The sequence below is a fragment of the Papio anubis genome, chromosome 12, assembly GCF_008728515.1.
Source record: "Papio anubis isolate 15944 chromosome 12, Panubis1.0, whole genome shotgun sequence".
Taxonomy (NCBI): Eukaryota; Metazoa; Chordata; class Mammalia; order Primates; family Cercopithecidae; genus Papio; species Papio anubis.
The window spans coordinates 111,094,720-111,107,847 of NC_044987.1; the positions used below are offsets into that span (position 1 = coordinate 111,094,720).

The following is a 13,128-nucleotide window of genomic DNA, read 5'->3' on the forward strand; positions in this document are numbered from 1 at the left end:
GGCTATTATATTTTTGTTATAGCAGCCTGAACAAAGACAGCTTTGATTCTTAACATATTTAATGAAACTCGGGCTTCATAAACCAGTGAAATGCCTACCCCTATGGCGACAGGGAGCTGGTCATGGGACCTCGGTGCCTGGAGGACATCCCAGTGGCTTTGAAGGCTCCAGCCAATCAAGATGTTCAATATTAGCCCTTCTGCCAACATCTGGCAATGTGAGGCTGGGGCGGACAGTTGGCCTGATGTTGCCAGGAGTAGGATGCTGATGCTGCTAGAGAGTAGGTGGGCTCCAAACCCCAGGCTTCTCACTTGCCTACTAAGCACAGCAGTCTGGAATTTGGGACCTGGCAGTGCGTCTTTGGAGAAGGCAAAAAAGCCACAGCAGCAACACTTAGGAGAGGAGCAAGACCCTTCCCCCTCCCCACCGTATTTCCTCCTCTGAAGAACAATAGCTCAAGCTCTAGCATGGCACAGAACACTGGGTTGGGCTAGGCAAGCAGCCATGGTGGGGGCAGGTGAAGCAATGTGGGTCTCAGCAAGGAACCCCTCTGAAGGTGGCAATGGCTCCCAGGGCTGCTGCACACAGGACACCACAACTTTGGCATCAGTTGCATGGTGAGCTGCAGTGATCAGAGGGGCTGGGGCCCTGCCAAGAGAGCAAGGCCAGATCTGCCCAGCAGGAGGCAGGAAGGCCCTGATCCAGCAAGGGGAAGTAAAGGAAGTCTACAGCCACCTGTTACTCATCGCTACTGGGACATCTGGGGACAGGCTCTGTTCTTGGGAGAGCAGGTTACCAGGATTCGTAGGGCTGCCTGCCGGTGACAGGCATGTAAGTCACAGGGAAAGGCCGGGATCCAGGCCTCGGCTGTAGCAGCAGCTGGAAGAGGTGGAGCCGCACGATCACAATACACGCAGACACAGAGCAGCAATACGAAACAGAACAGCTCAGAGCAGTCAGCTCCTCAGCAGAAGCTGTGTGGGCCGCCACTCCCCGCTTCTGCAATCACCCCATGATGTCTCCACCCCACCTCACATCCAGACGGGGCTGGATGGCAGAGCAGATGAAGCCTGCTCTGTGGCGGGGCAGCCTAACTGAAATGCACACCTCACCTCCCTCATGGCTCACATCGTGGACTGCACTTGAGTCCCAGCTCTTCACCACATCCCTAGGAGTCTTAAGAGGAAATCAGTCTGATTTCTTCAGACAGGAGCAGCAAGAGTGGCCAGAGCAAGGAGGACCTCGTGTGAATGGAGGACCTGAGAGGCTGATGCCAAGGAGAACAGAAGCCAAAGCCACCAAGAAAAGCAGACAGGCAGCAAGCGGCTGGAGAAGGCAGGCCCAGTACCCAGGCAAGAAGTTTGGGCCCAGCATTCGAAGAAAGTTGCCTGCTGAAACCAGCTGGGAGCCCTGGGAAGAGCAGAGCTTCTGGGGGACACAGGCTGCACCACCAGGAGCTCCTGGGAGCCCCTTCCTGCTGCTTCACTCCCCATCATGCAGCAGGGGCTGGAAAGACAGGCAGATGCCGAGGAGTTAATGACATGATGCAGGAGTCACACCAGGCCCAAGCTATTCAGAGAGACCCCTAACCTGCAGGGTGGTCCCCACCCAAGCCACCACATCCCTCAGGGAAGCCCCAAAGTCCCTGAGCCTGGTACACACCCCATCTCCCTACATCCCATCAAGATCTGCTCCGAGCACTCAGCTGGTCACCACGTACCCATCCCACTAGACTAGCCCCTGGGCTGGTAAAGGAGAAATCACACACCCTTGTCATAGTCAAGCCCTTCCTTGGGGAAGAAGATAAGGCCACACTTCACCCCACAGAACCACAGTAATTTGGGGGGAAATTCTGTCGCCCAATGGACAGACCCTGGGGAGTCCCAGCATTTCGCTGGGATGTGCTGGTTTGGAACCAGTGCTCCCCATCAGCCACCCTAACTCCACCCTCAAGTTACTTGGTTTCCCACTGTGCCACAGGGTTAGTCTTCTTGTCAAGGCCCCAGCCTTTTGTGGGAGATCCTTCTCTAAACCTGGCCCTGTCTCACCCTGGAATGTGGGACTGGAACCCATACCTGTCTGTCGGTCAAGATCCCTGGCGCTGGGCGCTTCCAAGATGAAGCCAGAAGGATGTAGAGCACCAGCAGCCCGAAGGCCACCACCAGCATCCCGGTGCTGTTGGCAAACACCGCCTCACTGGGCAGGCTGTTGTATGGCCTGGTGGTGTTTTTCCTGAAGATGACAAAACAATGTGAGCCCTCGAGAGATTTTTCCACCTATTTTTGTCTAGTGGGAGACTCGATGTCACTAAGAGAGGGTGAGAAAACCTTCCCGGGGCCACATGTGATGTAGAATTTTAACACCCTTTCTAAGTCCCTGCAAATATTTGTATAATGAGCCAGGCACAGTGACTCACTCTTGTAATCCCAGCACTTTGGGAGGCCAAGGCATGAGGATTGCTTTACCCCAGGAGTTCCAGTCTAACCTGTGCAACATTGCAACATAGTGAGATCCTGTCTCTACAAAAATAAAGCTTAGCTGGGTGAGGTGGTCCATGCCTGTAGTCCTAGCTTACTTGGGAGGCTAAATTGGGAAGATCGCTTGAGTGCAGAAGTTTGATGCTGCAGTAAGCTATGGTGACACCATTGCTCTCCAACCTAGGCAACAGAGTGAGATGCTATCTCTTGAGGGGCGTGGATAAAAGGAGAGGGTCTTCCTACGTTGCCCAGGCTGGACTCCTTCCACCTCAGCCTCACTAGTAGCTGGGACTACAAGTGCATGCCACTGCACCCAGCTGTAATAATCCTTTTACCCATGAGGAAACTGAAGCTCAAAGCAATGAAATTAACTTGCCCAAAGATGCATAATTAGTAAATGGCACAGCCAAGATCGAAACCACAGTCTGACCTTAAGTCCTAGTTGCTTTTCACTACACCCCACTGCCTCAAAAAAATGGACAGTAGTGGTCAGGCATGCAAGGCTCTAGAGTCAGACTGCCTAACCCGAGCCTCAGCTCTGCCACTTACTGGATGTGTGCCGTTGGGTAAGTTTACGTAACCCCTCTGTTCCCTCATTTGTTTTGTTTTGTTTTGTTTTTTTTCCTTTTTACCTGAACAGTCCTATTGCAGAATCTGTTCCAATTGAAAATGGCAATGATGGCATTACAGGCACGGTGGCTCACGCCTGTAATCCCAGCACTTTGGGAGGCTGAGGCGGGCGGATCACGAGGTCAGGAGTTTGAGACCAGCCTGCCCAGCATGGTGAAACCCCATCTCTACTAAAAATACAAAAAACTAGCCGGGCATGGTGGCGCGCTCTTGTAGACCCAGCTACTTGGGAGGCTGAGGCAGGAGAATTGCTTGAACCCGGCAGGTGGAGGTTGCAGTGAGCCAAGATTGTGCCACTGCGCTCCAGCCTGGGCAACAGAGCGAGACTCCATCTCAAAAAAAAAGAAAATAGCAATGACAACAATACCAATGATGTAGGGTGGTTGACAGGATTAAATGTAAGGTGCTTAGGACAGTTTCTGACACAAAGCAGGTGCTAAATCAAACTGATGCTCAATAAATATCTGCTGACTTACCAATTTCAACCTAAAGAAAGATCAATTCTGTTACCTTCCAGATCAGGAATGGGCCCAACCCCAAAAGCTCTCCTCCCTTGGGTGAGTCCTGTGATCACAGGGTGTATCTTTTGAAGACCCTATTCCCTCCTCTTCACCTTAGAGTTGGGGACCCCACTGCACTCACAAACTGAAGAAAAGCTTCTCATTAATGCCGGAAATGACGGATGCGATGGACAGAGAGAGGATGGCGGCTCCAAAAAAGACGTGGATGGGTTTCAGGAGGCTGCGCAGCCACATGGACGCCCAGGGCAGGAGGAAGACAGCAAAGCCCAGGCACCACTGTGGACAAAAGGGAGGACGCACCCAACTGTGCTGTGTGTGACCAAAGCACAGCCCACCCCAGCAGCGCCTCCTCCCCATCTCTACTCCCTGGATCTTCTTTCACAACTCAGACCCTCCCACCAGGCATTGCCCACCACCATGCTAGCTTCCTCAATGTGGCCTATTACCCAAGCAACAAGAACAGTAAATGACATGCTTAGCTACCATCCCACTCCCAGCAAACCTAACCACCTTGTTTGTCTCTGCTTCCTTCCAGTCCTTGCTCATAAAACTCCTCACTTGCACAGGCCTGAGATCAGAATATGGGAAGCACTTCTAGAATTCTTTTGGTTCACAGAGGTGGGAGTGGGGAAAGTGGAAGCCAGATGGCTGATTAGAGTCCGCATGGTACGTGCCATGACAAAGTTAGCAGAGAGGGCTCTGGGACAAGAGATGGGCAATGGGAGGGATAAAAGGAACAGAGTGCCGGGCGCGGTGGCTCAAGCCTGTAATCCCAGCACTTTGGGAGGCCGAGACGGGCGGATCATGAGGTCAGGAGATCGAGACCATACTGGCTAACACAGTGAAACCCCGTCTCTACTAAAAATTCAAAAAACTTAGCCGGGCGAGGTGGCAGGCGCCTGTAGTCCCAGCTACTCGGGAGGCTGAGGCAGGAGAATGGCGTAAACCCGGGAGGCGGAGCTTGCAGTGAGTTGAGATCCGGCCACTGCACTCCAGCCTGGGCGACAGAGCGAGACTCCGTCTCAAAAAAAAAAAAAAAAAAAGGAACAGAGTAAGTTCAGGCCACTGACCTCCCACAGCCCTTGAAGAAACTGTCAATTCTACAGGATACAACCTCCAAGACTCTCTCCAGGCAGTGAGCAGAAGGAATATTTGGTGCTCATGCAAGTGAACCCCCAACCAGAGCTCATGGCTCTAGGAACCTCAAGGAGGAGCGCAGAGAACCCACCTGGCAGGCGAAGAGGAAGACAGCGGTGATGCCCAGCCAGCTATGCAGGGAGTAGAGGTTGGCAATCTTTCCATGGTTGTGAAACGTAAAGACAGCAACCAGCCCCACAACAGTGAGGATGAAGGCCATCAGGTGCAGCGCTGCATGGAGGAGTTTCCAGGGCAGTTTGGGCCCCACCCATGACTGGGGCAGGCGGTACACCAGTGACGCTGCAGGAGAGCAGTCCTAGGGCTCAGCATCCAGGAGAGGGCAGTCCCAGGGCTCAGCCTCTCCCCTCGTGCTCACCCAGACATCAGGGAATAACCCTGATAGGATCCTACACGGTTTCCCAGCAAGGGAACAGGAAATGCTAGGGCACTGGTATCAACTCCTTGGCATCTTTTATCCTCCCATAATTTGTGGGATAACAGTCAGCCACGAAGGGAGGAGAGAAGGGCCAGTTAAAAAGGGAGGAGGGGTCGGGCAACGTGGCTCATGCCCGTAATTCCAGCACTTTTTGGGAAGCCAAGGTGGGAGGACTGCTTGAGACCAGGAGTTTGAGGTTACGGTGAGCTATGATCATGCCACTGCGATCTAGCCTGGGCCACAGAGAGAAAAAAATAAATAGATTCAAATTAAAAAGGGAGGAGGGCTGGGCACAGTGGCTCATGTCAGCACTTTGGGAGGCGAGAAGTTCAAGACCAGCCTGGGCAACATAGCAAGATCCTGTCTCCACAAAAAAATAAAAATAAAAATAAATTACCCGGGCGTGGTGGCACATGCCTGTACTCTCAGCTACTTAGGGGCTGAGGTGGGAGGATCACTTGAGCCCAACAGTTCAAGGCTGCAGCAAGCTATGATCATCCCACTGCACTCTAGCCTGAAAAAGAGGGAAACCCTGTCTCCCAAAAAAAAAAAAAAAAAAAAAAAAAAGTGGAGGGGAGAAGCAGGTTTCTTAGACCTCTCATTCTATTTTTACAATAATAAATTCAGCTTGTTTGCGGTTTCCAGGCTAAAAAGCATCGTGACAGTCATTATTTCATCAAACTGAATTGTTACAACTGAGGCTGGCTGTCAAAAACACAGGTACTAAGGTCAGGCAACATAGGTCCAAATCCAGGCTCTGCCTCTTAGCTGTTTGGCCTCTCCTTTCTAACTCTCAATTTCCTCATCTGTAAAAGGGACATAACAGAGCCCACCTCACAAACTTGTAAGAACAAAATGGGATGATACATGTGAACTGCACATGATAGGCTGCTATCATCAATGGCATTGTATTCCCATTTTGCAAGTGGGGAAAATGAGGCTCATCGGGGCCCCAAAGCATAGATTTGAAAGCATGGGACAAAGATTACAAAGATGGATCCCAGGCTGGGCACGGTGGCTCACGCCTGTAATCCCAGCACTTTGGGAGGCAGAGGCAGGTGGATCACCTGAGGTCAGGAGTTCGAGACCAGCCTGACCAACATGGTGAAACCCCAGCTCTACTAAAAAATACAAAAATTAGCTAGGTATGATGGCAGGCACCTGTAATCTCAGCTACTTGGGAGACTGAGGCAGGAGAATAGCCTGAACCCAGGAGGCAGAGGTTGCAGTGAGCCAAGATCATGCCACTGCACTCCAGCCTGGGTGACAAGAGCAAAACTCCATCTCAAAAAAAGAAAAAAAAAAAAAAAAAAAAAAAAAGATAGATCCCGGAAAAGCAAGCAAGTCCCTCATTCAGTGGCCTGACTAAACCATGAGAGGCTTCAATCTCCTGTTCTCTAGAGCTGGTTAAAAACTACAGCTCAGGCCGGGCGCGGTGGCTCACGCCTGTAATTCCAGCACTTTGGGAGGCTGAGGTGGGCGGATCACGCGAGGTCAGGAGATCGAGACCATCCTGGCTAACATGGTGAAACTCCGTCTCTACTAAAAATACCAAAAATTAGCCGGGCGTTGTGGTGGGCACCTGTAGTCCCAGCTACTCAGGAAGCTGAAGCAGGAGAATGGCGTGAACCCAGGAGGTGGAGCTTGCAGTGAGCCGAGATCACGCCACTGCACTCCAGCCTAGGCAACAGAGCAAGACTCCGTCTCAAAAAAAAAACAAAAAAACCAAAAAAAACCACAACACTACAGCTCAAAGGCCAAATCCAGCTCGCTACCTATGTTTGCAAATAAAGCTTTATTGGAACACATGAGCCACACTAGTGTTTATCTGTTGTCTATGGCTGCTCTCACAATACAGTGGCAGAGCTGAGTACCTGCAACACAGATTTTATGTCTTGCAAAACTGAAATATTTATCTGACCCTCTACAGAAAGTTTGCCAACTCCTGCCCTAGAGTATCTGTGAAGCCATCCTTCTAAGATGCCCCCAGTCTTAACCCCTTCCTCCCCCAAATGACAGCTGGGCCCAGAGACAGCCCAACCCACCCTACCCACATAGCCCCAAACCCAACATTAACAAAGGCCAGCCTTGGAGAGGGAAAGTGCAGCTTTACCCAGTCTGGGCCCTACCCCGCCTCCCTTCCTGACCTCTTACTCACCACCTCCGTAGAATACCACCATGCCAGCAACCATAAGCACTGGGTGCCAGTTGAACATGTAGATACTGCCATTCCAGGCAAAGCCACCACGCCAGTACTGCATCCAGTAGATAGTGAAGAGGATGCACATGGAGCCCAGGGACCCCAGCAGCAGGCAGGACAGGTAGAACCATCCCGACGCCATTCTGATCATGCACTCCTGGAAGAAGGAGAAGTCACAAGTCTCCACTGGCTCAGGTGCACCCAGTTCTCTGGCTAAAGGACGTAACACTGATTTCGCTCTTGACCTGTGGGACGGAATCTTTTTGCTTCAGTTCCCTTGCATCAGCCTGGGCACCACCCCCCCCCCCCCCCGAGGCCTCAATGTCTGGGTGGGCCTGATCTTCAGTCACAATGACTGAGGCCCCACCCCAGCACCTGGCAGTGCCCAGACAGAGCAGCAAGCTCAAGGCTGTGGCTGGCCGTGGTGAAGGCCAGATGCCAAGCCCCAAGGCCCAGAGTCCTGGGATTGCTCTCCCCTCACAGGACCAGAAGGTAAAGAATTACCACCCCACACCCCCCAGGAAAAAAGGGACAGGAATGAAAATCCAGGCTAAATCACGCAAATGCCCAGGCCTTGGGTTCTAATGTAAGAAGGCGAAACTTACAATCTGAAAAGAGCAAACACCCCACTATTACACTAGACAGGAAGAAGTCAGAGAAGTTCTTCCCCAGAGAGTGAGCGCTACGGGGCTAATCTTCACTGGAGAGGTAACCAGGCCTTCACTCCACTGCCCACACTCCACACCTTGAACCAGCTGATCCCCCTCAGCTGTCTCCAGCCCTGAGACTTCTGCTTTCTCTTCCTCTGGGGAAAGTCCAGAGAAGAAAAGAGGAAGCAACAACTCATGGTCCAGAAAGCAAGAGATTTATTTTGAGATTTCCGCAAGTCCTTGATAAACCCAGAAACCAACTCTGGTTTCAGGCATGGCAAATGCTTAAAGCCCTGAGCAGTTGCTCTTAAACCCTAGACAAGTGGGCAAAGCCGCAGGACTGGCCCTGCTTTCAGCTAATACGTAGGCAGCACGGGCCCAGGCATCAAGGTAGTCACCCTGTCCCATGGACTCACACCAAGAAGGCAACAATGTGGCTTCCTGCATTGAGGCCCCTCACTCAGAACCAGCCAATAGAGAGAAGAAATAGCCAATAGCCCCCATGGAGGTAAAACACTTGACTGCTCACCTTTAGCCCTAATGATAGGCTCAGAGAACTGGCCTGGGCTCCAATCCCTGCGAAATGGGCACCTTGAGCAAATCGCTTAACATTTGCAGGACTCACCTGCAAGAAAGACGTGGCAATAAGAATACTTGAACAATAAGAATAACGAACACCAGCTACAAGCGCCAGAGCCTTACACACAAGATCCCATTTATTCCTCTTAACCCTGGGAGGCATATTACCCATGAGGAAACTAAGGCTGAGAGAGAGAAGTAATTAGTATGAGGACCCAGTGAGTGGGTGGGGAGTTCCAAATCCTGTATGTTTAGCTTCAAGGCCCACGCGCTTACTTGACCACAGGTTGGCAGATCAAGTGAGAAAATGAATGTAGCACATTGTAGAAGTCAAGTATTAGAATTCTTGGCTAGGCGCAATGGCTTACGCCTGTAATCCTGCACTTTGGGAGGCTGAGGCAGGTGGATGACCTGAGGTCAGGAGTTCGAGACCAGACTGATCAACATGGTGAAACCCCATCTCTACTAAAAATACAAAATTAGTTGGGCGTGGTCGTGGGCACCTGTAATCCCAGCTACTCAGGAGGCTGAGGCAGGAGAATTGCTTGAACTAGGTAGGCAGAGGTTGCAATGAGCTGAGATTGCGCCCATTGCACTCCAGCCTGAGCAACAAGAGCGAAACTTCATCTCAATAAATAAATAAACAAATAAATAAATAGGCTGGGTGCAGTGGCTCACGTCTGTAATCCTAGCACTTTGGGAGGCCGAGGTGGGCAGATCATGAGGTCAAGAGATCAAGACCATCCTGGCCAACATGGTGAACCCCGACACCCATCTCTACTAAAACTAAAAAATTAGCTGGGCATGGTGGCACATGCCTATAGTCTCAGCTACTCGGGAGGCAGAGGCAGGAAAATTGCTTGAACCCGGGAGGCAGAGGTTGCAGTGAGCCGCGATCACGCCACTGCACTCCAGCCTGGCGACCAAGCAAGACTCCGTCTAAAAAAAAAAATAGAATTCTTAGTCATTGCTGTCACGCACTTCATCCTAACTACTAACAAAAACATGCAACTCATGTTCCTTGTGCCTGCCCAGGCCTCTCAGTGGCCCTCAGTCATGCCATACCAGCTCTCCCCATGCTAGGGGTCCACCTACTTAGGTGAAAATGCTGGACTTTCACAAGGTGACCCAACTTGGCAGTAATCTCTGAGAAAGGAAGGTCCAGCCAGGCACGGTGGCTCAAGCCTGTAAACCCAGCACTTCGGGAGGCTGACGTGGGCGGATCACCTGAGGTCAGGAGTTCAACACCAGCCTGGCCAACATGGTGAAACCGTGTCTCTATTAAAAATGCAAAAATGTGCTGGGTGTGGTGGCACTCACCTATAAGTCCAGCTACTAGGGAGGCTGAGGCAGGAGAATTGCTTGAACCCTGGAGGTGGAGGTTGCAGTGAGTCGAGATCATGCCACTGCTCTCCAGCCTGGGGGACAGAGCGAGACTGTCTCAAAAAAAAGAAAAGAAGGTCCAGGGACTGGGGGGAAAAAGCTTCCATGAAGCTGGCAGGAGCAAATCATGCCACCAGCTCCTAGAAGCTTTGTGACTCAACTACTTAACTCAAGAGATTTACTACCCAGCCTTAGAACTGCCTCCTCAATTCCTCCAAGGGCAGAGGACGTTTCAGGTCACCAGATGTTCACCTAAAACACTCTCCATCCCTCAGTGAAATATAAGAGATCTTGATCAGCAGGCTCACTCATCTGACAGTATCGACTTCCACAACTGTTTTTTTTTTTTCCTTTGTAAAAGTAAAAAATAAATGTAGTCCAAAAGGATCTGAAGCCATACCCTAGAAGAGGTCCTGGTTTACTGCTCTGTGACAGACTTAGAATAGACCCTGGGCACACTTCCCTGACAGAGAGCTGCAGAGTTATATTGCCCTGCTCACAATACACAGATAAGCCCTCCTACGTCCTGAAATAGAGCAAACCAGGAGAAAAGGAAGAATGCAGTGAAGGACCAGCAGTGATTCATGCCTGCAATCCCAGCACTTTGGGAGGCCAAGGCAGGTAGATTACCTGAAGTCAGGAGTTCGAGACCAGCCTGGCCAACATGATGAAACCCCGTCACTACTAAAAATACAAAAATTAGCCAGGCACAGTGGCATGAGCCTGTAATCCAAGGTACTCAGGAAGCTGAGGCACGAGAATTGCTTGAACCCAGGAGGCAGAGGTTGTAGTGAGCCAAGATCACGCCACTGCACTGCAGCCTGTGCAACAGAGGTAGACTCTGTCTATAAATAAATACCCAGAAGTTCCAGACCAGCCTGAGCAACAGTGAGCCCTCATCTCCACAAAAAAAAAAAAAAAAAAGCTGGGTGTGGTGGCATGCGCCTGTAGTCTCAGCTACTCAGGAGGCTGAGGTGGGAGGATGGCTTGAGCCCAGGAGAAGGCTGAAGTGAGCTGAGATTACACCACTGCACTCTAGCCTGGGCGACAGAGCTAGCCTGTCTCAAAAACAAAGGAAACCAGTGAAAATTGCAACGCAAATGCTTGAAAATATCCTCTCATTTGTTCTAAGAGGGCAGGCTGGGCTGTGATCCCAGGGTGTGCTCACCATGGTTCGGCCTCCTGTTGTGCCCTCACTTTGCAGAGCCCCATTCTAAGGCAGCAGTCAGCAAGCTCTTCTGTAAAGGTCCAGGTAGTAAATATTCTAGGCTTTGTAGAGCACATGGTCTCTGTCACAACTATGTCGTCAACTCTGCCCGTGCAAGAGCAGCCACATAAACATCTTAAGAAATGAGCACCACGGCTGTGTTCCAGTAATATTTATTTATGGACTCTGAAGTCTCAGTTTCACATAATTTTCACGTCACAAAATATTATTAATTTCTTGCGAAAAAGGATTCTCCCGGCTGAGCTAAAACAGGTCAGGTCCAGGGGTAAGAAAAGGTAGTTCCCGGCCAGGCACAGTGGCTCCACGCCTGTAATCCCAGCACTTTGGGAGGCTGAGGCGGGCAGATCACGAGGTCAGGAGATCGAGACCATCCTGGCTGACATGGTGAAACCCCGTCTCTACTAAAAATACAAAAAATTAGCCTTGCATGGTGGCGGGTGCCAGTAGTTCCATATACTTGGGGGGCTGAGGCAAGAGAACGGTGTGAACCTGGGAGACAGAGCTTGCAGTGAGCCGAGATTGAGCCACTGCACTCCAGCCTGGGCAACAGAGCCAGACTCTGTCTCAAAAAAAAAAAGAAAAAAAAGAAAAAAAAAGAAATGTTAGTTCCCATCCAGCCCTTAGTCTTTGAAAAAGGATCTACTCAGGGTGGGTGCGGTGGCTCACGCCTGTAATTTCAGCACTTTGGGAGGCCCAGGCGGGCAGATCACATAAGGTCAGAAGTTCAAGACCAGCCTGGCCAGCACGGGGAAACCCCATCTCTACTAAAAATACAAAAATTAGCCGGGCGCGGTAGCGGGTGCCTGTAATTCCAGCTATTTAGGAGGCTGAGGCAGGGGAATCGCTTGAACCCGGGAGGCAGAGGTTGCAGTGAGCCGAGATCATGCCACCGCATTCCAGCCTGGGCGACAGAGTGAGATTCCGTCTCAGAAAAAAAGAAAGAAAAAGGCTCTACTCCAAACTCTTGCAGTGTTACTTTTATAATTTAGAACCACAAATAAATGAAGGGGTAGAGAATCAGTTTGCTGCTCTCCTTCCCCGATGGACTGGGGTACTTCAAGAATCTTGAGGACCAGACTTAGGATATAAGTCCTAAACCCTCATCTTACAAATCAAAAACACTGTGACACTGGGGCCCAAAACGAGAAAATGACTTTGCCAAGGTAAGTGGCAGGGTTGGTACAGGAATTCGGGTCCACTCTCTCTCAGCTCTGAGGATTCCTTATTCTCAACGGTAGCTTCTGTTAAAGGCGGAACATCAGGAGTGAGGGGCTCAATATTCCAGCCAAGGAGGTAGGTGAACAAGTTACCCCTTAGCACTGGAATAATTACAGACCCGGACTTCAGCCTGTGCCTAGGTCCGGCTCAGGTGACCAAAGAACCGTTCCAGGCGCCCGAGGGGTGATCCCTGACTCCTCTGCTGGGTGCTCGTGCCAGCTAACAATGGGTGAAAATTGGGGCGAGGAGCTCAAGCTGCTTTCTGTGCCCTCTGAAGAGCTTTTGTGCCTTTATAACCACCACGTTGGAAGGAAGAGCGCGGAGAAAGGTGCCTACTTTCTAAAAGAGAAAATTGAGGCCGAGCAAGGGGGTCGCGACAGTGCGAAGCGAGATAGCAGCGGAGCCAGCATTCGAACCCAGGTCCCTGAACTCCCAGACCGGGATCTTTCTCACCCCTAACCACAGTGGGACGAAGTGGGGCCGGGATCTCCGGAACCCGCCTCTCGCTACCAGGCGCCAGAGCTGCAGCTCCCGAGGTTCTTAAGAGATGCAGAAGACACTGCCCTGAATGCCTACAGCGGGCTGGCGCCGGCTCGCCTTCTTATAGGCTCGCAGCACTTCCAGTCGCGCGCGAGGCCTCCTGGGAAGTGAAGTCCAGAAGCCCGGGGT

At 51.2% G+C, this 13,128-nt stretch overlaps 1 protein-coding gene across 3 annotated transcripts; it reads right to left on the reverse strand.

Moving 5' to 3' along the window:
• Window positions 1-41: 41 nt before the first annotated feature.
• On the reverse strand, window positions 42-13,052 carry LOC100999754 (cytochrome b ascorbate-dependent protein 3). 3 transcript variants are annotated; one of them, XM_017948330.3, is made up of 7 exons: window positions 12,913-13,052; window positions 8,581-8,676; window positions 7,360-7,558; window positions 4,857-5,065; window positions 3,750-3,904; window positions 2,076-2,232; window positions 42-1,506 (listed from the first exon to the last, which is right to left on the reverse strand). In XM_017948330.3, the coding sequence occupies exons 3-7, from the start codon at window positions 7,550-7,552 to the stop codon at window positions 1,483-1,485; spliced, it is 738 nt and encodes a 245-aa protein (XP_017803819.2). In that variant the 5' UTR covers window positions 7,553-7,558; window positions 8,581-8,676; window positions 12,913-13,052; the 3' UTR covers window positions 42-1,482. The 3 variants fall into 3 exon arrangements, with proteins under 3 accessions (XP_017803819.2, XP_021781361.2, XP_021781360.2); XM_021925669.2 differs by lacking the exons at window positions 8,581-8,676; window positions 12,913-13,052 and adding an exon at window positions 8,007-8,136; XM_021925668.2 differs by lacking the exons at window positions 8,581-8,676; window positions 12,913-13,052 and having other exon boundaries at window positions 7,360-7,582.
• Window positions 13,053-13,128: the final 76 nt, after the last annotated feature.